General features: G+C 35.2%; 1 protein-coding gene across 1 annotated transcript; it reads left to right on the top strand.

Moving 5' to 3' along the window:
- The first annotated feature begins 15,770 nt into the window (after positions 1-15,770).
- On the top strand, positions 15,771-16,506 carry LOC120780481. The gene is made up of 2 exons (XM_040112755.1): positions 15,771-16,281; positions 16,382-16,506. The coding sequence occupies exons 1-2, from the start codon at positions 15,825-15,827 to the stop codon at positions 16,423-16,425; spliced, it is 501 nt and encodes a 166-aa protein (XP_039968689.1). The 5' UTR covers positions 15,771-15,824; the 3' UTR covers positions 16,426-16,506.
- The last annotated feature ends 9,038 nt before the right edge of the window (positions 16,507-25,544 follow it).

Genomic DNA, 25,544 nt, shown 5'->3' with positions numbered 1-25,544 from the left:
ACCGATATAAAAACAATCGAAATATTAGATTTTAATGTATATTTTGAACTTGTTAATCCAATGTAAGTAGTATTCTAGGATCTACATACATTTCATGAAAATATGGTTTTTATTTATATAGAAATTTAAGTAAATAACAATAAAACTAAATGTTAACCATAATATATAATATAATATAATTTTATAATGAGTCCAAACCCGGTAAGAAGTCTTTTAAATAGAATTTGTAATGAAATATTAAGCAGAGTGGACCGAAAATTGTTGTCACGCTAAATAAGATGTAAGGTGATACTAAAAGCTTTTAGATCACTTTACTAATAACCATATTTTTAATTATTACAGAACCATACGTTTCATACACTAGGTGGCTGTCGCTTTTCTACTTATGCAGACGGGCTCTGGTACTTTAATTGCTGCCATCAGTCACTAACTTACTTACGGGTCGCATTAATAAAAATACAAATTGCAAATAAAATTGAGAATAATCAATATAATTATTGTTAACAATTATTGTTTAAACCTTAAATATCCTTATAAAAAATTAAACCAAGTCAATAAAGCAATTTTTAACGGATTAGTAAATGAAAGAATAAAAAAGATGGTAAGTACAGTAACTTCCTTATAAATTGACCACCAAGCTACTTCCTCTTAAAAGAGAAATAAGCTATGCTCTATATACTGATTTAAAACTGTAAATAGAGTATTCAGATTCTCATATAAGTAGTATATAATATTATAGTCGCAAAAACAATGGACGTTAAAAGCATATGTCAACCAGAGAATCGGAATCTAAGAAATTTTGTATATACATACACTACATATATATTACTTATACAATAACCTAACATATATATCCGGCATAATATTTATTAGAAACACCAAAATACGTAGTCATTATACAAAATCAGCCGGATGATCGAAAATCCTGGGGGCTAGGTCAAGTTTTCGCCCAATTGTATCCATTTTACGCACAATGAGATACTGTATGCATAATAAAATAAAAAGTTCGAAAATCTTTATATTAAGTATTTGGGGGCTTAAGGAAGTATTGACCCGATTCAAAACATTTCTGGTGCACAGAATTACTATTGTCAGGAAAGGATTATGTCTGAATTTCATTTGTATATCTCACACATTGACCGATATTTTCGGTCAAAAGTCAACTATAGACACTGGGGTCTACACATTCGGGTCGGGTGACATAAGAAAATGAAAATGCTAAATCGAAATCAGTCAGTAGGGTCCCAAGACATGAGATTTCACCAAAAAGTTTTGAACAGTAACGTTATTTTCAAACAGTTGGTAGAAATTCTGAAAAAATTTGTACTCAGCAAATTTGGTTGTTGTAGCTTTAGTGGTTTAAGAGATATGTACATTTAACATATTAGAGGGTGGGGCGACATCCACTTTTTCAAAATTCTTTGACCACAGGTGACCCTTACTACTGCGATTCCATGTACCAAATTACAGTTTCATATCTTAATTAGGTGCTTAGTTATGGCTTTTTATAGGTTAATGGCGGTTTGTGGGCGTGGCCGTGATCCGATTACGCCCATCTGCGAACTTGTAATTTTTTTTGTACTAAGGAACTTGCATACTAAGGGTCATCAAAATATCTCAATTTTTACTCAAGTTACAGTTTGCACGGACGGACAGACAGACAGTCATCCGGATTTCAACTTTTTTAGTCATCCCGATCATTTATATATTATATATATAATATATCTCGAACGGTTTTAGGTGATACGTACAACCGTTAGGTGAACAAAACTATAATACTCTGTAGCCAATGCTTGCAAGAGTATACAAATCGAAACGGAAACCTTAAGAGAAGCGCACTGAGAGCACATTTATTAATATATTTTGGATAGAAAGATAAATAAGCTGACAGGCACTGGTTAATGAGCTACTGAAAATGTTAAATATACAATTAACATATTTTTTAGCCTTCTTTAAAAGTACTACTATAACAAGTAAGGAAGAGCTAAACTCGTGTGAAACCGAACACCATACTCTTGCAACTTGCAACGATCAAATCCGGGGAAATTCATTTAGGTGTTGGCAAAACTTTATATTTAACAATTAAGAAAGAACTAAGTTGCTCCCTGAGTTTAATTAAGATAACTCACATATTGGCCATATTATATGGTATGAATCCGAAACTTCGAAAATATTTGTATTAGTTTTGTGGGGGCTAGGGAGCGTATTGACACCAATTTATCAATTTTTGGTTACCCGTTTTTGCCCATTTTTAGTATTCTTTTCTTCTTTTCGGAATTTGCTGTCAAACGGACGCCACGACGTAGTCGCTGTCTCTTAATTCGCTGAACTATGTCAATGTCGTCATATAACTCCTACAGCTCATTGTTCCCTTGAATGCGATATTCGCCGTTGTCAATTTTGCGTTAGATTTCGACGTTGACATTGTTGTGAATGTTAATACTAATTACAACTAATACTTATTATCTACGGCTTCGAAGTTATGACAGTCAACACTGACGTAGGAGCCAAGTCGTGAGTGTGACGACTGTTTGTTTGCTGACAGTCTGGAGAAAGCTGAATCAACGGTGAGGTTGTTGAGGTCAATGATATCAATATCATCAATGTACGCCAATAACTGTACACTCTTATAAAAGATTGTTTATTCTTGATTCAGCTTTGCAGGTTAAACTATTTTCTCCAGCAGTAGATTGAAAAAGTCGTACGATAGGGAGGGAGGGAGTAGGCGTAAAGGCAGCTCCTTTATGTGTTGTCAAAAGCAGCTTTGAAATCGACGAAAGGGTGGTGTTTGTCGATCCTCCTTTCATTGGTCTTTCCCAAGATATGACGCATGGTGAACATATGATCAGTTGTTGATTTCCCAGACCTAAAGCTACACTGATAAGGTCCAATCAGTTTGTTGACGGTGAGCTTTTATCTTTCACACATTGCGCTCTATAGAACCTTTGATGTTGAGGGACTTACCCCATGGTAGTTGGCGTAGATTGTGAGCTCTCATTTTTTTGTGAATTGGACAGAGCGCACTTAAATTCCAATCATCGGGCATGCATACATTATTACCACAAAAAGACCTTCGCTAAGTTTAATTGCTATATCAAAGAAATGCATGGCTATTTTCAGTAAAAGAGGGCGATAACAGACCTATGATCCAATTTTATCACGGTTTCCAATGAAATGATTTTGTTACATATAGGTTGTGAAATTTAATTTTTTTTATTTTGTTTTATTTTATCAGTTCCTAAATTGTGCTTAGTGAGTACAGTCGCAGGTACTAAGCTCTGGATTTACTAACTAAAACAAGTGAATATTCATAATCCGAACGTGTGGGAACTAAAATAGAAGAAAACACGTAAGGAAGGGCATAGTTCGGGTGTCACCGAACATTTTATTTGTACTCCCGCATGATAAAGTGATAATCGAGATTTCATTATCCGTCATTTACATATTTTTCAAATACCGTATTTGTGTAAAGTTTTATTCCGCTATCATCATTGGTTCCTAATGTACATATGTATATATTATACAGAGAAGGCATCAGATGGAATTCAAAATAGCGTTATATTAGAAGAAGGCGTGGTTGTGAACCGATTTCACCCATATTTCGTACATGTCATCAGGGTGTTAAGAAAATATTATGTACCGAATTCATTGAAATCGGTTGAGTAGTTCCTTAGATATGGTTTTTGGTCCATAAGTGGGCGACGCCACACCCATTTTCAATTTTTAAAAAAAAACCTGGGTGCAGCTTCCTTCTGCCATTTCTTCCGTAGAATTTAGTGTTTCTGACGTTTTTTGTTAGTCGGTTAACGCACTTTTAGTGATTTTCAACATAACCTTTTTATGGGAGGTGGGCGTTGTTATTATCCGATTTCTTTCATTTTTGAACTGTATATGGAAATGCCTGAAGGAAACGACTCTGTAGACTTTGGTTGACATAGCTATAGTAGTTTCCGAGATATGTACAAAAAACTTAGTAGGGGGCGGGGCCACTCCCACTTTTCCAAAAAAATTACGTCCAAATATGCCCTTCCTAATGCGATCCTTTGCGCCAAATTTCATTTTAATATTTTTATTTATGGCTTAGTTATGACACTTTAAAAGTTTTCGGTTTTCGCCATTTTGTGGGCGTGGCAGGGGGCCGATTTTGAACATCTTCGAACTTAACCTTCTTGTGAAGCCAAGAAATACATATACCAAGTTTCATCATCATATCTCAATTTTTACTCAAGTTAAAGCTTGCACGGACGGACGGACGGACAGACAGACATCCGGATTTCAACTCTACTCGTCACCCTGATCACTTTGGTATACATAACCCTATATCTGACTCTTTTAGTTTTAGGACTTACAAACAACCGTTATGTGAACAAAACTATAATACTCTCTTTGGCAACTTTGTTGCGAGAGTATAACAGCAAAGGATGAGTGAAGGATCAAACAGCTAAAACCGGTTTTCTGTGCTAGATTTGGACGTGCAAAGTAATAAAGTCCTAAGGAAAAGGAGGATTCAATATTAACTGCTGTAGTTTCTCACAAACCACCACCAATTTTTGTACCTCAAGTGAGTGATATAAATAAAATGTTAAAAGGCTTTTCAACTGTTATTGGTAAAGAAAAGTTCACCTACAAGTCAGGCATGGGTGGACAAGCAAGAGTTATGACTTCAAACAGTGATTGCTACAGAAAACTTTTTAGCTATATTGATACCAATAATATTACTTTTCACATATGTCAATTGAAAGAAGATAAGCCAAATCGAATAGTTATAAAAAATATTCACTTTTCAACTCCTATCGATGATATCAAGCATGACTTAGCGAAAAATTGTATGAATTATTGTGAATGCAAAAAACAAATTTTCAAAATTGCCGATGTCAATATTTTTTGTTGACCTTGAACCTTCAGTAAACAATAAAAAAGTATTTGACGTAAATCGCTTATGCATTGCCGTAGTAAAAATTGACCCACCTAGAAAATTTAACGATTTGGTACAATGCCACCGCTGTCAAGAGTTCGGCCATACCAAGCAATATTGCAAAAAGCCTTATATGTAGATGTGTAAAGTGTGCACTAGACCATCCCTCGTCTCTTTGTTCAAAATATAAAGAAACTCCACCGAAATGCTTCCATTGCATTCAAAATTATACCGCCAATTACAAAGGTTGTAGAATTTATCAGGAGTTAGTGTCTAAAAAAGACTCGCTTAATAATAAGACAAGGCCTTCCTTGGTTAAACTTACAAATGCCGAACAACAAGTTCGCCATAAAAACGTTAGCTATGCTGATGTAACAAGAGGACAACTTAGTTCTACTACAACCACAGTATGCCATGAAAAAATTGACAAATTCGAAGAAACAAACAAATTAAATTAAATTTTAAGTCTAAAAATAGCGATTTGGAATGCCAATAGACTAAGCAGTATTTTATAAAAACTAACAATATAGATAATATTACTGGTTTCAGAAACCCACTTTACCGATAAGTCCTATTTTAAAATTAAAGGATTCGATCTCATTACTTCAAACCATCCCGACGGTAAAGCACACGGTGGTTGGGCAATTCTTATAAAATCATAACTAAAACATAATGTTTTAGAGCCAGTTTCAGTACCATCAATTCAAGCAGCTTCTTTGAAAATCCATACCGGCAGTGGAGCGATTGTTATAACTTCTTTATATCTCCCACCTCGATTCAATATAACCATAAAAACTTTTAAATCATTTTTCCACAAAATGGGGCCAGATTTTTAGCCGGAGGTGATTTCAATGTCAAACATCCATGGTGGGGTTCAGGCCTTACGAATCCTAAAGGCCGCGAACTGTACAAGTGCGTTTCTCAAAAAAACTTAAATGTTTTATCTGCTGGCAGACCCACAAAATTCCGGATCTAATTGATTTCGCAATTTATTTTATATATGCAATTTAATGAAGATATAAGCTCAGATCATTCCGCTCTCATTATCAATATGAATATGCCTATTGTTGACACATCCCGAAAGCAGCGACTTTTAAGTAAAACATACGGGTTTTCCGAACTTGGCTGAAGTCTCACGAGACTTAGATGACGCTGTGGAAAACTTCACCCAAAAAATACATCAAGTCGCTTCTTTAGCTTCTCCTCTTAATTCATCTAAACCACACTGTACCAACAATATACCATATTCACATGAAGTAGCACAGATGGTGCAAAATAAAAGACGATTTCGAAGAATATGGCAAAATAGCAGAAATCCGGTTGACAAAACCAGGCTAAACAAAGAAATTAAAGAATTAAAATCCAAGTTGGCAGAGCTGAAAGAACAATCTATTGCAGAATTTCTTAATAATGCTGATCCAAGTACGGATAAAAGATGAAAATAACTCTTGGTGTAGATCTAACAAAAGAAAAGCCGACGCTTTTGGCAACCACTTTGCGATTACTTACAAGCCTTTTGCTTTCAATACTGACTATCAGCCCCAAAATATTCAGACTTTTCTTGAGAGACCATGTCAAATGGATAAACCAATACATTACGTAAAACTGACTGAAGTACAATCAGAAGTGTCACAGTTAACAATTTCTAAATCGCCTGGCCTAGATAATATTGATGCAATCAAACAATTACCAATGAAATGCCTGCTATTGTTAATCTTAATCTTTAATTGTGGTTTAAGGCTAAGTCACTTTCCTACTTGGCTTTGAAATTGGAATATTATGGTAAATAAAACGAAATCAGCGCATGTTACCTTCACCATGAAAGCAGGAGATTGCCCAAGCGTCAATCTCAATCAAACAATTATTCCAGAATGCACTAGTACTAAGTACCTCGGGATACACTTAGACAGAAGACTAATTTGGCAGCAACACATAAAAATTAAACGATATCAGCTAAAAATCAAGACGAGAAAAATGTACTGGTTACTGGGTCCCATATTGAAACTTAGTCTCAAAAATAAGGTGATCCTATATAAAAGCATTTTAAAACCGATTTGGGCATATGGAATACAAATCTGGGGAACTGCAAGTAAAACGAACGTAGAACTAATTCAAAGATATCAGTCGAAAGCACTCATGTTGATTGCAAACGCTCCATGGTACATCAAACATATTAACTTACACAAAGACCTTGAAATAAATATGGCGAAGAGTTAGATTCAAAAACTCAGTTCAAGATATCTTAATCGCCTAAGCTGCCACCCCAACATACACGCCTTTAACAGGAATAATGGGATGCCCAACTTATTCCAGTGTGAGAGCGCCTCAGAATAAGCGTTTTTTATAACATTTTCCATTGTGGCCAGATCGAACGAAATAAGAATTTTTGGGCATTTAAATTAAAATGCCCAATTGCACTTTCCACACCACCCAGGAGGTATGCAAAACGGCGCGTTACCGAAGTTAGTTTTGGGTGCTCGGTTCCCCTTTAGGCCTATATCACCCATTAAAAATTTATTTACATAAAAAAAACAAAACGATAAATGAATACATATAACGATAAAAACAAAACAATAACAATTCATGTAAAAAATATATAAAAATATCACAGTAATATAATTATTTACATATATACAAATGCCTACATTTATATCCCAAATTCTAATTTTCCTTAAAAAAATTGCTTTCTTATTTTAGAGCCTCTTTATCCTAACTGTTCACAAAATTTCTACTTTTTTATTTTCTATCGTAAGTTTGAGTTCGCATATTGTAACCACTAAAAAATAAAAAAAAAATTGAAATCTATAGGTGTGAAACACACAAAATTTTATTTTTAAAATTAGGGACAGAAAGGTCTTTATTTAAAAATTTAGTTAAGAAATATATTCTAATTCTAATAAAAAGGGCTATAACTATTTTTGGGTCACAATTATCACAACACAAAAATGGCCTAACATCTTCCATTTTATTAAAAAGAATATCTCCTATTCCTATTTTATGACAATTACGGTCGAATTCTTCTAAAAATCTGGTTTCCAAAATTTTTACAAATGCAATAAAATTCTCAGGCGGCTTCACTAAATTGCATTTGTCTATTTGATTTTGATGCATGAAGATGAATTCGTCCGAAGGAATTTCATCTCCTAAATATGGTAAAGGCAGGGAACATGTGTGCAGTTTGAAAATTTTTAAATAAAAATAGCCGCAAAAGTAGCTAAATGCATTTTCTTTCAAAAAATTAATTTCTAAACTACTATCTAATGTTATTGATCTAACGAGGGAGTGTTCAGGCCGTGGTAGACCTTGAAAATCCTGCCAAGAATGGTCATTCAATAGTGAATCATTACACACATTACGTAGAACATTATTACTATGTTCCGAAATTACTGTAGCATCAGGTTCCAAAGGCAGCTCACAGTTTCCTTTTGTTACGACGTTTACGTAACGTAAGCCCCACGATTTCCTAAACAAACTAGAGAACATATAGGGAGTTACTCTAGTACCTCCTCTGCTTCGAATCTGACCAAAAAAAATTTTCTAAACTGTCGACTAACATAGTCGTCTCGTCCTCAAGTACGGAAAACCTGAGTGTGACAAAAATCGCCACAATCGTCTTAAACTGTTCATATTTAACACCCACCCCTTTATAAAACTAAAATTATTGGTTGTGTTGCTTTCTAATTCGTCTACGACCCGAATAGTTTTTAAAACTTCTTCTGCCTCATTTAAAAAGTCTAATTGTTCAGGGGAACCTACAAACACTTTTTTAGTGGGTACAACAGCCTCAACGAAACTGCTATTTAAAATATCAAATAATTTTTTAAAAAACGAAACGAATTCCGCGGTATTAATAAAGCTCCTACTATTCGAGCTTAAGGCTCCCGAGCTATATAGGGACAACATACCAGAAGCGACCGTATTACTCAATACTTGAGACGCGATTTAACCTTCATTTTTTGGAAGGTATTTGGATAAATATAAGCATCGGTTAATTTATGCGCACACCGATAACTCGACTTAGAGTCGGTTTCATAAAAATGAACAATATCCGACCAACTTACCCGTCTACTTTAAAGAAAACCGTATTTTTTAAATTTTGTAAACAATTACGACTACTTTTTATCAAATGGGGCTATCGTAAAAAAATACACTTCCTTGCCATTAACATTAAAAAAAGGCCGTGACGCTGAAACACCTAACAAATTAGCGAAATTCTGAAAATTGGTGCCCTGGTCGCAAACAAAATGGCAAGAATGGCTTCAAGAATGTATTTTTTGAGGACATCCCCTTTGCAGGAACCTTTTACGAAAAAATAAGCCATTGGGTGGGACCAAGGCTCTCCACCTATACCTTGCACCATTATAGTCATTGCAGTAGTTGCTAATCTAGAAGTGCGATTTTCTTCGCCATAATCCTCAATACCTATCACCCTATCGAATTTCCTATCATACTGCAAATGTGACATTTCATCACATGAAACCGACACGAACTTTTGTTCGGAAGTGAATCCCCTACTCCTAATCTCTAACGATTTTATACTACTTTGGGTGCAACCTGGGAAACGGGGCCAGTCTGTAACAAAGTTTTCCAAAGTACTTTCGGATGGAAAATCTAATTGGTGCTTTAAGTGCCGATAAGCAACTGGCGATAGAAAAAATACACCCAAAGCTATCGTTTTCAAAAAATTGTCATATCGCCGAACATGGGTACGGCGATTACTATTTATAAAACTACTCCTAATGCAAGCACCTAACTGAGGAGGAACTTTACTACAAACTAAAGAAAGAGGGTCTGACTGTTCCCTAAATGAGCTATTCCTTAGCTGTTCCCTACATCTTTCTAACTCTGCGGCCATTTCAACTAACTGGGCCTTTAAACTTCTATTTTCCTGCTCTTTTCGATCTAACTTTATTTTCAAAACCCTATTCTCTTCCCTCAATTTCTTCTTCCTTTCCGTACCTGCTGTCAGACCCCTACCTGTTTGCGCGGCCTTATCAAAATTAAGAGATATATCCTCCTCCAAAAATGGAAGAGGCTCTAAAATTTCATCTTCAGTATCACTTTCAATAATTGGAAAAAGCTGCCTCGATGCATTTTGTGCATTTGAGACAGCTTCTTCAACTTGGGGAGCAAAATCTTCAAAACCCAATAAAATTGTATTTTTTACATCAGAATTTGGGACGTTAAATGTAGGCTCAACTTTTAAATTTATATCGGGAGCGGCCCCGAACGCAATCGCTTTTCAAGGCGAATTTTTGCCGAAAAATGCCGCTCACAAGCAAAAATATGTTTACATGTTTCATCGGAAACACCTAAACGGTTGAGCCAACATTTACGCCTATTTAAAAGAAAAAGAAGGAAGATAAAAACATAAAATAACTACATACATATATTACATATAGTGCAAAAATACCAAACATATAAACTTATCTATTCAAATTAACCGGTATATTCGTTACATTTAATTATTTAAAAAATTAAATTTCAAAATATCGAAACTTATCGAAACTTTTTCTTACACTTTTTTCCGACTTAATTGAATTTAATTATTTAAATTATATAATTAAATATTATTTAAATAGTACTATCAAATTTACATTGTAAATATTTAAACGAACGTATTAACGTTACATTTATATATTTAAGAAATTAAATTTCAAAATATCGAAATGTATCGATAATTATATTACACTTCTTCTGTTTTTTAAAAATATTGTAACACCGGATTTTTATTATTTATTACACTATATCACTTTTTGCACTATTTATAGTCTATTAAAATTAATTACCGTTCGAGATCCGATCCCTCGTTGGGAAATCTATGTAAATACTGTATTTCCCTCGCTGCAGCCCACAATGCACTTTTTCCACATTGGTGTTTTCGGCATTTTCGCTGTAAATTAATATGGGATTTATATATAATTATGTACGCAAATTACTTTTATGGTACTTACGTTTATATTTGCTGATTATATTTATTATGATTTATACTCGTATATGTATTTAAACAATCCTCATTCACACTTGTTCTTCACTACTTCACTTTTTACTAATTCTTTTTTCTGCGAAGAAACGATGGCCGTTACGAATTCCTCCATTCTAATATTATTTTGGCGGGATTTCAATCCGGTCGTCTCTTTTCTTCCAATTGCGAAACGTCAAAACCTACCCAATCCAGTCAACTGTCAAAGTTCGGTAGGTGAGCGGCTCTCACATTTCCAGTGACAGGAGAGTCGGGCATCCCATTATTCCTGCCTTTAACCTACTGGACAAGAGCGCAGATACTCGTCGACTGCAAAAAAAAGGACTAACAACCAAAATTATAAAACTACAGTGAGAGTAATTGGCTAATTTAATTCACGCTCTATATCAGCACATTTACAGTACCAAGGCACTTTGACAATTACTCCTAGTACTTTGTTTTGAAATTGTTGGATGACTTTCTGATTGTTTTCGTTAGTACATACTCAGAGTTGTGCACCATAGCTCCATATCGGTCGGAGTATTTGCTTATAGATAAGTAACTTATTTTCGATGTATAACACTGATTTCTTACCGATTAACCAATTAAAACTTTTGAGTCGCATGTCCAGCTCCTTATGTTTGTTTTTTACGTGAACTTTCCACCGTAGCTTAGAGTCAAGCGTCATTCCTAAGTATTTAGCTGAGTGAAAGTACGGTATTCGTGCATCGTCTATGAAAATTTGTAAGTGGTGTATCTTGTTGCATGTGAAAACAATATGTACAGCTTCATTCAGGTTTATCTGCCATTTCTTTGCCCATTGTAGGACTTTATTTACAGCTTTTTGGAGATTAGTAGTGGACTCGTGTTCACTACTACCAACAGCAAGCGACGCGGTATCATCTGCAAATGTGGCTGTTGTATAATTGCAGGCTACTTGCAAGTCGTGCGTGAATAGAAAATAAAGAAGAGGGCCCAACACATTACCTTGTGAAACTCCTGCTTTTATTTCCCTAATGATCGAATATTTGTATCCTTATTTAACGCGAAAGTAGCGATTTTAAGATAATAATAATAGTGCTGTTTCGGTAAAATCAGTTTCAGTTTCGAGAGAAGTCGTTGGAATTATGATTTTTCTTTCTATGTTTTTATTGAGACGTTTTATGAGAATTTTCTCTAAAAGCTTCGATATTATCGGTAGAAGAACATACATACATCATATCCTGGTTTTCCGCGTTAATAATGTTGGTAATTTTAGGACCTCGGCAGTAATCAGGTCGTAACCAGGGTTTTTATTGTTTTTCAGATTTTTGATTTCCTCACTTAGCTCACTGCAACTTGAGATTTCTTGACTGGAAGCAGTAGTATAATCTACGTATGTTTCATATGGTGAGAATATTTTGGCTAAATAATCCGAAAATACTTCCGTTTTTTTTAATCGCCTCTGACTCAACTATCAGAACTTATTTTAATGGGACATACTTGAGTTGCTGGTGTTTGTAGTCTTATACAGCTTTTCCGAAGAGAGTAGTTGGAATTTCTTCCATTTTTTAGCGACCTATGATATTTATTTTTCGAAACTTTCATTTTTATCATATTTCATATTTAAGAGTTTTTAATTTTCTTAATTAAGATCTTTAGAAACTTTATTTAAAATATGTACATATGTATATTTATCAGCTGGGAAACGAGTTTGATGCCACTTACGTCGTAGCTTCATCTTTCATTTAATTATTTCTCGTACATGCGATGTACTTTCCCCAGCTATTCTAAAGGGTAAAATTTCAAATTCCAACTGTTCTGAACTTAATATAGAGTCATATTTACTTTCGTAACATTCCATGATCGTTCTAAAGTACTCCCAATCTGTACGTTTCTTATGCAAGGCCGCTGTTTTGTCTTTAAAGATGACGGTTTACTAGGTTAAATAGATTGGAGAATGATCCGAATTAAGGTCATAACACTGATTGATCGACAAATAGTTCCGTTATATTTTGGTCTCAAATTTTTGGTAATCTGATGGCCAATATGATGGTAAGTTTGTCGAGAATATATAACTTCCGGTTGACTGCAGAGCTTTATTGAGTTCTCTCCCCTTTTTAGTCGTAAGTCTTGAACCCGAGTGCGTGTTCTTTGCGTTGAAATCTCCACCCATTATGAATCTATACCTGTGTCTGTTCATTAAGTGTTGGTACTCATCAAATTGGATTTGATGCCTATAAATAGAGATAAGTAAAATTTAACTTTTAACTCCGTAATAAGATACTGATGTAGCTTGAAACTTATCAGTTGAAAGTTTTTCTTCCTCAAAATATTTAATCGTAATTCGTGCGCTACGGGCGCAATTGCTAGGTATGGTAAGATTCATAGTTTTTAATTTTAAAATAGGTTTGTGACGTAAAATGTATCTCCGATATCATAAATACCTCAACATTTTCCGAATTCAATACAATTTCGATTTCATAGGGTGTGAAATTTAATGATTCTGACATATTTGCTTAGTGAGTTATCCCGCATTTAGTAGTTTACAAAATCGTCGTTTTATGCGGAGTGGGCATGGTCATCATATTATTTATATTATATTATTCAAAATTTAACCTTTTATAAGGAAGTGGGAAGACAGATGTCTCTTTCCATTGTGTTATCTTGTAAAGGTTTGTATGCTAATTGGAGCGTTTTGTGACCGTGGCAATTGTCTAATTCCGCCCATATGCAATACCAACCACTTTGGGCTTTGGGTGGCAAGAAACGCGTGCTCAAGATTTCATCAAGCCATCTCAATTTTTACTCAATTTATCGCTTACGCAGACGGACGGACGGACACTCACTCAGGGCTTAATTCGTTTTATCTTCGTGATCATTTGCATACAGTACCTTACAACAGTATTTGGAAATTACATTTTTTAGTAAAATGATTCCATTGCATAATTTTATTTTGGAAAATTCATCATTACATTAAATAAATAATTTTAAATCTGAAATAAAACAAAAAATCAAAAATAATATTTAATTTTCGAAAGGAAGATAAAATGTAGCAGGAGATAAAAAAAATACCTATAGAAGTGTTTCAACCATCCACATATTTTGAAGTTGGGGCAGCGATCAGGACGGTCGGATAAACGTCGAAGTCGTGACTAAGCCGTTTTCGTCAGAAAAATTTAAAAAAAAATCAAGTACTCCAGAAATTAATCAAAGGCTCTCTCAGTATGTTGGCTGCACCAAAGCTAATATACCCTTCACAGGTGCATTTCTTTTAGTAACTAGTAACCAGTTTGTAAGAAAGCTATTTGCTATAGTAATCCGATCTGAACAATTTTTTCGGAGATTACATTGCTGCCTTCGGAAATAACCTGTGGCAACTTTTGTGAAGATACATTGTCAAATGTGAAAGTTTTCCATACAAGAACTTGATTCCGATCGTTCAGTTTGTATGGCAGTACGTAGTGGTCCGATATCGGCTGTTCTTCTTAAAGAGGAAATGAAATAGTGGTATCGTATTTGCTCGGAAGTAATTCGTAGTGAGGAAACGAAACGAAATATTCGGTTAAGGGGAGAGCCTGCTTTAAAAGCTTCAAAAAATTGATTTTTTTGAAGCTTTTTCGGGAGGGAAGGAAATAAGTGATTTAAGCGAAATTTCTAGGGTTTATAGTTATATATATATTTAAACATCATTCACAAATTTTTTGGATATGAAATCTTTGATATTCTGCGTTTAGGAAGCAATTGCCCGATGCATCTCGCATGCGCATTTGTCGGACGGCGGGCAGGATGCAGGTCGCAATTTCTATCGGAAACAAAAAATTCAAAAATATTCATATTTTTTAATAATTTATCTTCTAGTTAAGTTAAAATAATTCCAAAAAAAAGTGTAAAATTTTCTAAATTTTTTTAAAATTAAAAAAGTGATTTTTGACCAAAACAATTTTACTCTATGTTGTTTAAAAATATGTTCAAAATTTGACTTTTCTTAGTTTTTTTAGTTTAAATAGAAGGTAATTTAGTGCCAAAGATAATAAACTTTGCCCCAATTCCATACGACGTTTAGTTTTTTTCTATCACCCGCCAATTATGAAAAATCGTAAAAATGAAAAACCGAGAAATCGCGCGTCAAAGTTTTCGCTTTCTACCCAATCGCTCATACATATGTATATGTATCTGCTAGACGCTCGGTCACTATTTCCCTTCTAGCTTCGAAAATATTTCGAATTTTCATCTAAAACTTTGGGGACATACTCTTAGATTATTTTTAAAGAGATTTAAGCAAAAAAAATCGAATTTTTGAAGCTTCTAAATCAGGCTCCCCCCTTAAGCACGAGGCTGGATCTATGTGTGCAAATGCATTTTATTACAGATAAAATGGATCACCGGGAATATATATATGTATATGTATGTATATACTGTATACTATATATTACTTCACAGCTAACTCGATTAGTTTTAGGTTTTACAAACAACACTTATAATCTGTAGCAACATGTTGCGATTCCAATACATACAGAAATGTATACATACAAAGTGAGTCTTACATATGTACGTATAAATAAGCATAAGAGACAGAAACAATTGTTGAGTGAAAACTCTCAATCATATATTAGTAACTGAAGTCTATTGGCCTCTTCCTAAATGAATACAAAGAGCTTGCATATATATGTATGTACGTACAAAAAAAGATATTTACATATGTTAGTATTCTCGTATTCCTATGTACACTTTATATATTTCGTATACGCAATTGTACCGTGAAAAAAATTTAAAAATAAACAAGAGAGTGAAGTAAATTTAGATTTTCTCATAAGAGGCAGTGGCAGGTAATGTAGCGAATTCCATTAATTTACAACATCTATAAGATATTTTCAATTTCTTAGCATTCTTCAGTATTCTTAAGAACTTTCTCAAATATACTAGTGATTACTCCTTGGAATTACGGTTTATGTTTAACTAACTAAAATGATTGACAACGTAAAAGCAATTAGATTACCTTTGGAAATATGTACTAAGCCCACAGACATATATAAAAGTGCGTATATGAAACAAAATTTCAGTTTGGAATCGGATGATTCAGTAGATATTCCATATCATGCCAGAGAAACTGCACTGCCATTCACATATGGCGACATATCAGAGGTATTAACACAAAGTCAACTGAAGCACGTTGAGAGTATTTTTGACGAAGCACAATTTGAAAATGATAAACAGCCGTTTTTAAAGGAGACAAACTCTTTATATAATTTAGGAGAGACAGCAATGATTCAAGATGTATATTTAAAAAAGAAAATTGTCAACAAAGAAAAGCTTCAACAAAGCAATGACAATTCAATTAATAAAAACAAGCAGATAGGGAAACGTGGGCTTCTCTCAAAGAACAAACTAAACAATAATATAGTGCGAAGTGGAAAGTATACTCGTAAGTTATCCGAAAATGTCCATAATAGGATAATTTTGGAACAAAATGAAATTAATAATGAGTTATTAAATACATCACATAACGATTTAAATCTTAATAGAGGAAATTCAAAAGATCAACCTATCCCAGCAACTAAGGATCTGAAAAGGTGTCAAACACCTAGTTTCCCATGTGAGGAAATCGCAAGCTTTTCAAATCGTTCGACTAGCCCCTATCCAACGTTCAGCCCACAAATTTGTAGTACCAATGTAAAAAATAAAAAAGAATACTACGAAATAGTAACGAAAAATATCACAGATACAAATACAGATTTTGCAAAATTTGCTAAAGATACATCATACTTCTGGTATAAACCACATATTACAAGAGAAGAAGCATTAATACTTCTGGGTAATGCTAAGCCAGGATCATTCATCTTACGTAATTCAACTACATATAAAAATTCGTTCGGTCTAGTGCTCCGTGTTTCACGGCCACCTGTAAACTTAGCTGTAGTAACTGATAAAAGTGAGTTCGTGCGTCATTATTTGTTGGAGCGAACTGATTGCGGCGTAAGATTGAAGGGTTACTTTAACGAACCAGTTTTCACTTCTCTCTCAGCTTTTGTTTATCAACACACTGTCGATAAACTGGCACTGCCATGTAAATTAGTTATTCCAAAAACGGATTTCTCTTTATCATCTGGACAGGCTGATTTAATTTTAGTTCAAGAACAATTGTTATCACAAGGAGCAGCTTGTAATGTTCATTACTTATTCAATTATAACACGGAATCACTCACTGGAGATGAAGCTATACGGAAAGCATCAAATGAAATGTTTTTCCAATTCAAGTATTTAAAACCCTATGAGGTTCATTTCAAAGTGTCTAAATATGGTATTACGTTAACGGATAATAAACGTTTATTCTTTTTTCGTCGCCACTACTCTGTCCAAAATATTTCTTATTTCGGTCTTGAGCCAGATAATAGGCTGTGGAAGATTTCGCATGGTGATTCCGAAGATATGTTTAGAACTATATTTGCTTTTGTAGCACGTCCGTTGGCTGGTGGAAAGGACAATCAATGTCATATTTTCTGCGATCTTTCTGTAAAACAGCCTGCGTCAGCAATAATTTCATTCGCCCAGAAGATATTACCATTGACTATACTTGGTAATAAAATAATATGAAAAATAAAAAAGATATTTTCATAGTATAAAAATTATTTATAATTTGAGTCTACAATTTATTTATTTTTTTATGACTCTACATTTATTTATATTTAACTTACTTACATTATACGTATATATAATATTCAATATTCATTCTATAAGTTTGTTCAGTTATACAATTAATGTATCTAATACATTTACAATCGCTCTATAGGACAGAAAGTCCTTTATTTTGGTTAGAAAAACAAACATAAATTGAAGCAAATCAAAACATAAAATAAACTATAATTTTTTGTGCAATTAACTTTATTAAATAGTTGAAGTCAAATAAAACAACTAAAATGCTTATAATCGATATATTTAATGTTTTTCTCTTTAATCCTATTCTTTCAATACTAGTTTTGTTATTCTTTGCGGCGTTTATACAAATTCGCATGTAAAATTTAATTGGATAATACTTTGGAATGAAAAATTATGTAATAATAAAATTAATTTTATAATTGGCCCAAGAAAGGAACGAAAACACATGAGACTTTAATAAATAAAATCTTGCGGTATTTGCGCTGAAAGCGCGTAATTCTAGTTTTATTCATCGCATCGAGTCATGCTATACCTTTTTGGAAAGCGCATTTCACACGCTAACACGTGTTTGATTGATTGTCGTTTCTTTTAAGTCGTTCGTGAGTTATAGCGTTGCAAACATGGAGCAAAATAAAGAGAAAATACGGCATATTTTACAGAACTACTACGATAAAGGCAAAAATGCATCTCAAGCCGCCAATAAAATTTGTGTAGTTTATGGACCCGATACAGTTTCCATTTCCACCGCACAACGATGGTTTCAACGTTTTCGTTCTGGTGTAGAGATGGTCGAAGATGCGCCACGCTCCGGAAGGCCTGTCGTCGAAAATTGCGATAAAATCGCTGAATTGGTCGAAAGAGACCGGCATAGTAGCAGCCGTAGTATCGGTCAAGAGCTGGGCATGAGTCATCAAAAATTCATTTCAATTTCAATAAATAAAAAAAATTCAATAAATATACCGCAGACTTTTTTGACAACCCATTATTAACGAATTATTTTCTTTTTTTGTATAGCGAGCTGACCTATGTACATTAAAACTTATTTGCTTAAATAACCTAACATTAGGATATTGAACCTAATAAATTATGTTTTATGTGCCTCCTTGTCTAGCCTGGAGAAAGCAGAACTAACGGCACGAGTGCCGATGATATCAATATCATCGGCATACGCCAGCAGCTGTACACTCTTATAAAAGATTGTACCTGCTCGTTTAAGTTCTGCAGCTCGAATAATTTTCTCCAGCAGCAGATTGAAAAAGTCGCACGATAGGGAGTCGACTTGTCTGAAACCTCGTTTGGTATCGAACGGCTCGGAGAGGTCCTTCCCGATCCTGACGGAGCTTTTCGTGTTGCTCAACGTCAGTTTACACAGCCGTATTTGTTTTGGGGGGATACCAAATTCAGACATCGCGGCATAAAGGCAGCTCCTTTTCGAAAGCAGCTTTCGGTAATCCATGGGCCACCGCCGCTTTGTTGTTCTTCTGGCGGGCAATCACTGTTCGAACTTCATCATGGTGGGGCAATGGAACGTCTGCTCCATCGTCATCGATTGGGGAATCGGGTTCACCTTCTCCTGGTGTTGTGCGTTCACTGCCATTCAGCAGGCTGGAGAAGTGTTCCCTCCTTAATTTAAGTATGCTCTGGGAATCGGTGACTATGTCACCTTTGGGGGTTCTGCAAAAGTATGCTCCCGTTTTGAAACCTTCTTCGAGCATTACCCCTGTCAGCCAGCTTATCAAGCTCTTCGTACTCACGCATTTAGGCCTCTTTCTTTGTCTGTCTGCTAATGCGTCTCGCTTCCTTTTTCAACTCTCGGTATCTATCCCATCCCGCACATGTTGTGGTCGATCGTAACGTTGCGAGGTAGGCAGTCTATTTTCTCCTCGCTGCGACACGGCACTCCTCGTCGTACCAGCTGTTCTTTTGCATTTTCATAAAACCAATGGTTTCGGTTTCAGCTGTACGTAAGGAGTTTGAAATGCCGTCCCGCAGTTCCCTGATACCGAGTTGTTGACGAGTGCTCTCAGAGAGCAGGAGTGCAAGCCGAGTAGCAAATCGTCTTGCTGTATGTTGCGATTGCAGCTTCTCGACGTCGAACCTTCCTTGCGTTTGTTGACATGAGTTTTTTCCTGCACAGAGGCGGGTGCTAATCTCAGCTGCAACAAGATAGTGGTCCGGGTCGTTGTTAGGACCTCGGAGCGCACGCACGTCTAGAACACTGGAGACTTGTCTTCCGTCTATCACAACATGGTCGATCTGGTAGGTGGCTTTTCGATCCGCAGACAGCCAGGTAGCTTGATGTATCTTCTTGTGCTGGAATCTAGTACCACAAATAACCATATTTCGGGCCCCGGCGAAGTCAATCAGCCTCAACCCATTTGGGGGTGTTTCGTCGTGGAGGCTGAATTTACCGACCGTGGTGCCAAATATACCTTCTTTTCCCACCCTGGCGTTAAAGTCGCCAAGCACGATTTTGACATCGTGATGGGGCAGCTCTCATAACCGCACTCCAAGCGCTCATAGAAGGTATCTTTGGTCACATCGTCCTTCCCTTCTGTCGGGGCGTGGGCGCAAATCAGCGATATGTTGAAGAACCACGCTTTGATGCGGATTGTGGTTAGACGTTCATTCACCGGAGTGAATGATAGTACTCGGCGACGGAGTCTCTCTCCCACCACGAATCCAACACCAAACTTGCGCTACTTTATATGCCCACTGTAGTAAATGTCACAAGGACCTGCTCGTCTCTGTCCTTGTCCCGTCCATTGCACTTGTTGGACGGCGGTGATGTCAGCCTTCAGTTGCACGAGGACATCAACCAGCTGTCTCTTCCGAAGCAGTTGGCAATCTTTCATTGGTACTGATTTTTACGTGACGGGTCCCAAACCCAGCGCACAACCCTATGTAGGGGATGTTTCGCCTTCTCACTTTAGCTCGCCTTCGAACGGATATTCTTAGGCTACCCAGAGGATACTTGGTCAGAGACCGGAAGTTGTGAGCTGCTTGAGTCATGTGTAAAAGAATCGTTTCTGGCCACTCCCAAGTGAATGGCGATAAGAGAGCTTTCCTGACTTGCGTGAACTTCTACACATGACTATTGACCATTCGAAATAATGTAAACAAATTTTGGTGGTTCGAATCATTACTATCGCTGCTTGCTGGCGGGTCAGGATATTCAAAATTTTTTTCCGAAAGAAAATTTTATTTTTGCTTCCAAATGACGTCATTTGGGACAGCAATCAACCTCCAGATGCACGTAGTTCTACAAGGTGCTTTCCAAGACGTTTTGAATCTAGCGTCCCTTGGTGGCGCAAAAATAACCTTTCGATGTTTTTTGGAAAGTTAAAAACATTGATTCTGCTTGTGGTATATTTTTATTTGGTCTTTTAAATTTTTTTTACATCAAGTCGAGAATATGATATCATGTAAATGGCCGCCGCCACAGTTGATTGTCATTTGAGCCCGTTTTATGGCATTTTCCATCACTTTGGCCAGAACTTCGTTCGACATTTTGCCGAAAAAACTATTTGTTCTGTTTTTTTTTAAGTCCTGTTTACTTTGAAACGCTCCTTGTAAAACTACGTTCACAATACAATGCCGAGGGAAAAATGTCCATTAGGAGAGCATGCTGGCAAAGTTAACGCAATAGCACGTTCTTATTTTTGGTGAACCATTATAGAATAGAGCATTAAAGATAACAAACCGGACAACACTATTGGTATGACTTCGAATCTATATCACTCATATGACGCACTCCAAAATTCGTTGATATTTTGCAAAGGATAGGATGAATATCGAACAGTATGATCTAAATACAAGTAAATTTCATATTCATTCATTTAATTTAATTAAAAATAGTAATTTTAATATTTTAATATACATATAATCTCTGTTATTAGTTAATAATATTAATAACAGATAATGGAACAAGTAAAAAGCTAAGTTCATTGAATAACTTTGCAAATTAAGTTGTTGCTATCCCACGTTGTCGAAGAATTCCTAACAGTGCGTGTTAGCTTTGATGTGGTCCATCCAGAGAACTTAAAACATAGAGAAGGTGCAAATTGAATGCTGTATGATGGTTCGATTGGACGGCTAATAGAGCTGATAGAATTGAAGTAAGGAATTCACCATTCTCGCATCTATTTAGCAGAAATGAGCACCACGTTCTATGGCACATATACTTATATGCGTGATTGTTTTGTATCGTATGAACCATTTTTTTGAAATTTTAATTTTTTTTTACAAAATGGGGAAAATTAGATAAAAATAATTTTATATAAATTGTTATTTCAAAAAAATTATATTAATTTCGACTATTACAAAATGAAAATGTGCCAAATGAACTTAAATGTGCTAAATTAGATAAAAATAATTTTATATAAATTGTTATTTCAAAAAAATTATATTAATTTCGACTATTACAAAATGAAAATGTGCCAAATGAACTTAAATGTGCTCATATATACACGTCTTGGGTCATTCCTTTCATTTCTTCAAAAAAATTAATGACCTTTATGAAATATGCATATTCGCATTATTTCGTTGTCATTTCCAGATTTGTAGCAATAGACCTTCTATGGCATATACATACATATAATGGTTTGTCAAAAAATTCTTACGGTATTTTTATTGAAATTGAAATGAATTTTTGATGACTCATGCCCAGCTCTTGACCGATGCTACGGCTGCTACTATGCCGGTCTCTTTCGACCAATTCAGCGATTTTATCGCAATTTTCGACGACAGGCCTTCCGGAGCGTGGCGCATCTTCGACCACCTCTACACCAGAACGAAAACGTTGAAACCATCGTTTAACTACACAAATTTTATTGGCGGCTTGAGATGCATTTTTGCCTTTATCGTAGTAGTACTGTAAAATATGCCGTATTTTCTCTTTAATTTGCTCCATGTTTGCGACGCTATAACTCACGAACGACTTAAAAGAAACGACAATCAATCAAACACGTATTAGTGCGTGAAATGAGCTTTCTAAAAAGGTATAGCATGACCCAATGCGACGAATAAAACTAGAACTACGCGCTTTCAGCGCCAACTAGCGAAAGTACCGCAAGACTTTTTTGACAACCTATATTATTTCTTTGGCATATTTGTCTGTATGTTTACGAAAGAAAATACGAGCATAATAACAAGTGCAGCACGCATCTTTTCGCATCTCCGTTGTCACGGGCAACCAATGGCCGAAGCTCACGCTTTGTCAAAGAGTCAATCTGTCGAAACACTGACGCGACGACAAAGCGCCACAACATTGAGTTGTTGGTAGAAAATTCGAGCTGTGCCGAAAGAAACTAACAACCGATCGCCGATTGTTACCGCTTCCCTTGCTGCTCGAACAGCTTCGCCAACAAGCTACCGTAAATATGTATGTTTTGTATGAGCTTGCATACATATCAACGCTGATTGATATTTTACAGCTATTTAGATTAGTGCATCTAACGCACTTATACATATACGTACGTACGCTTGATACTTTCTTATCTGTTGCTTGTGTGCATTAATATTTGGAGTATGTATGTTTTGTATAGTAATATTAGTATTATGTATACTCTAATTTATGAGTTTTCTTTTATATGCAATGACTTTCACATTTTTATGAGAAAGTCTCATATTACAATTTTGTTGCTTACCATTGCACTTGACATTTATTGGACTGTATATACTTTTTATTTAATTTATTGCTTACATGTATTTTTATGTATTTGTTTATGTATGTATGTATGTCAATTAATTATTCGGTTGGTGTTTCGTGGGCAACTACGGACAACTGCCCGTGAGCAACTCCAGTGGGCAACTCCGTGGTTTTCTTTATTTCGTTTCTTCTTAAATACCATATTTTTCTTAAGCCTAGATACAAATATTCATCTTACATTCAAAGAAGTATATCTACAATCCACTTAAGACAGACCATATGTAAGAAGTGGAAAGGTTCATCTTACAATGTATGAATTACGTATTGAGACCACTTAAGGCGGACCGTATTAGCAAAGTACAATGTTTCAATACGGACCATATGGGTCGTAAGTGTCATGTTACATATGGATGACAAATAAAAGATATGTTCATGTAATATGAACTGGTGATATTAAATTGTATGCGTAATCAGGGAATATTGAAGAAAAATATGTTCTTTGATATTCCATTTTTAACACCGAAAAATGTATACAAATACAACTCTCTTACTTATGATACATATATTTGTATACATTGCCGAACAAGCATACAAACATACATATGAGAACACATGTAAATATGTCACCAACAAAAAATTGAAACATTGTTCTAAAAAACAACAATTGTCTCAAATAGCAGAAGCATCACAAGTCAATATAGCAGCCAAATTGGCGAAGCCCAAATGTAGTAAATTTTACAACAAAAGCGATTTCATTCATAAACGCAGACGAAAATTCCACAAGCGACCTCGCTTCATTCATAAAAACAGATGCCGTAACATCTCCCCGAGCATGCCTTTGCCAACAAGCGTCTTTTCGCGACGATGGCAAAAGCTAAAAATCATAAATTGAACAAGTTTCTGATGTTTCTTCACAGAAAGAAGTGACAAAAGTGGCAACATAGCCGTTGTCGATTTACAATATTTGTCTAAAATATTTTTCCGTGACTCACAAAAATCTGCGTCGATATGTATGCACGCGGATACATCTTCATACATATTTACGCTGGTTTGTAGGCGACGCTGTTCGAGCAGCAAGGGAAGCGGTAACAATCGGCGATCGTTTGTTAGTTTCTTTCGTCACAGCTCGGATTTTCTACCAACAACACAATGTTGTGGCGCTTTACCGTCGCGTCAGTGTTTCGACACATAGAAGTACTGAACACAATGAGCGCGACCGAGTGCAAACGAATATATTAGAATACACACGTTCTTAGGGACACAGTTATTGAGCCAGCTGCACAACTACATAACTGTGTCCATAAGAACGTGTGTATTCTAATATATTCGTTTGCAGTCTGTCGTGCTCAATTTGTTCAGCACTTGACTCTTTGACAAAACGCAAGTTTCGGCCATTGGTTGACCGTGACAATGGAGATGCGAAAGAAGCGTGCGACACTTGTTACTATGAATGTATGTACATATGTACATATGTATATGGCTCGCATTTGCTTTCGTAAACATACAGACAAATGTGCCAAAGAAATAATATATGTATGTACATATGTATATGTCATAGAAATTCTATTGGTACAAATATGGAAATGATAACGAAATAATGCGAATATGCATATTTCATGAAGGTCATTAATTTTTTTTAAGAAATGAAGTTCATTTGACACATCTTCGCTTTGTAATAGACGAAATAAATATAACTTTTTTGAAATATTTAAAAAATTAAAAAATAAAATAAATTATTTTTTATCTAATTTTTTACGATTTTGTAAAAAACTAAAATACAATTTTTCTGAAAAAAATGGTTCATATGATACAAGATCACGCATTAGTGTCTCAGAGAATGCTTCTTTACATTCTTTGTGTGACTTTGCTTATTTTTTCTCAAAGCATTTATCTTTATTCATTCTCGCATGAATTCAGTCGTTTTACATATATTTCTGCCAGAGAACGTTCTCAATTCTGCTTAATAGCAGCGAGAATGGTGAATTCCGTTCCAAAATCTTATAAGCTCTGTTAGCCGTCCAATCGAACATCATACAAAATTCAATTTGCACCTTCTCTTTGTTTTAAGTTCTCTGGTCGAACCTGCACCTTCTCTATGTTTTATGTTCTCTGCCTGAACCTTCTCTATATTATACGTTCTCTGATGTGAACTTTATGCGTACGGTTTTTAAAATCTGTTTACATATACACATGATTATATGCATATGACTTTTAAGATTTTATCAAAACGGGATTTTATCAAAAAAAAAAAAATGTTATCATTACGGGTATGGTTTTTGAAAATCTGTTTAGTATATGTACTTATGTACACATATTTACATCGATATGCGAATATGTGCGTCGGCTTGGTTTTCAAAACGTTATCAAACCCTCTAATGCCC

The sequence above is a fragment of the Bactrocera tryoni genome, unplaced genomic scaffold, assembly GCF_016617805.1.
Source record: "Bactrocera tryoni isolate S06 unplaced genomic scaffold, CSIRO_BtryS06_freeze2 scaffold_25, whole genome shotgun sequence".
In the NCBI taxonomy this organism is placed as follows: domain Eukaryota; kingdom Metazoa; phylum Arthropoda; class Insecta; order Diptera; family Tephritidae; genus Bactrocera; species Bactrocera tryoni.
This window is presented reverse-complemented; position numbering and strand designations above follow the sequence as displayed.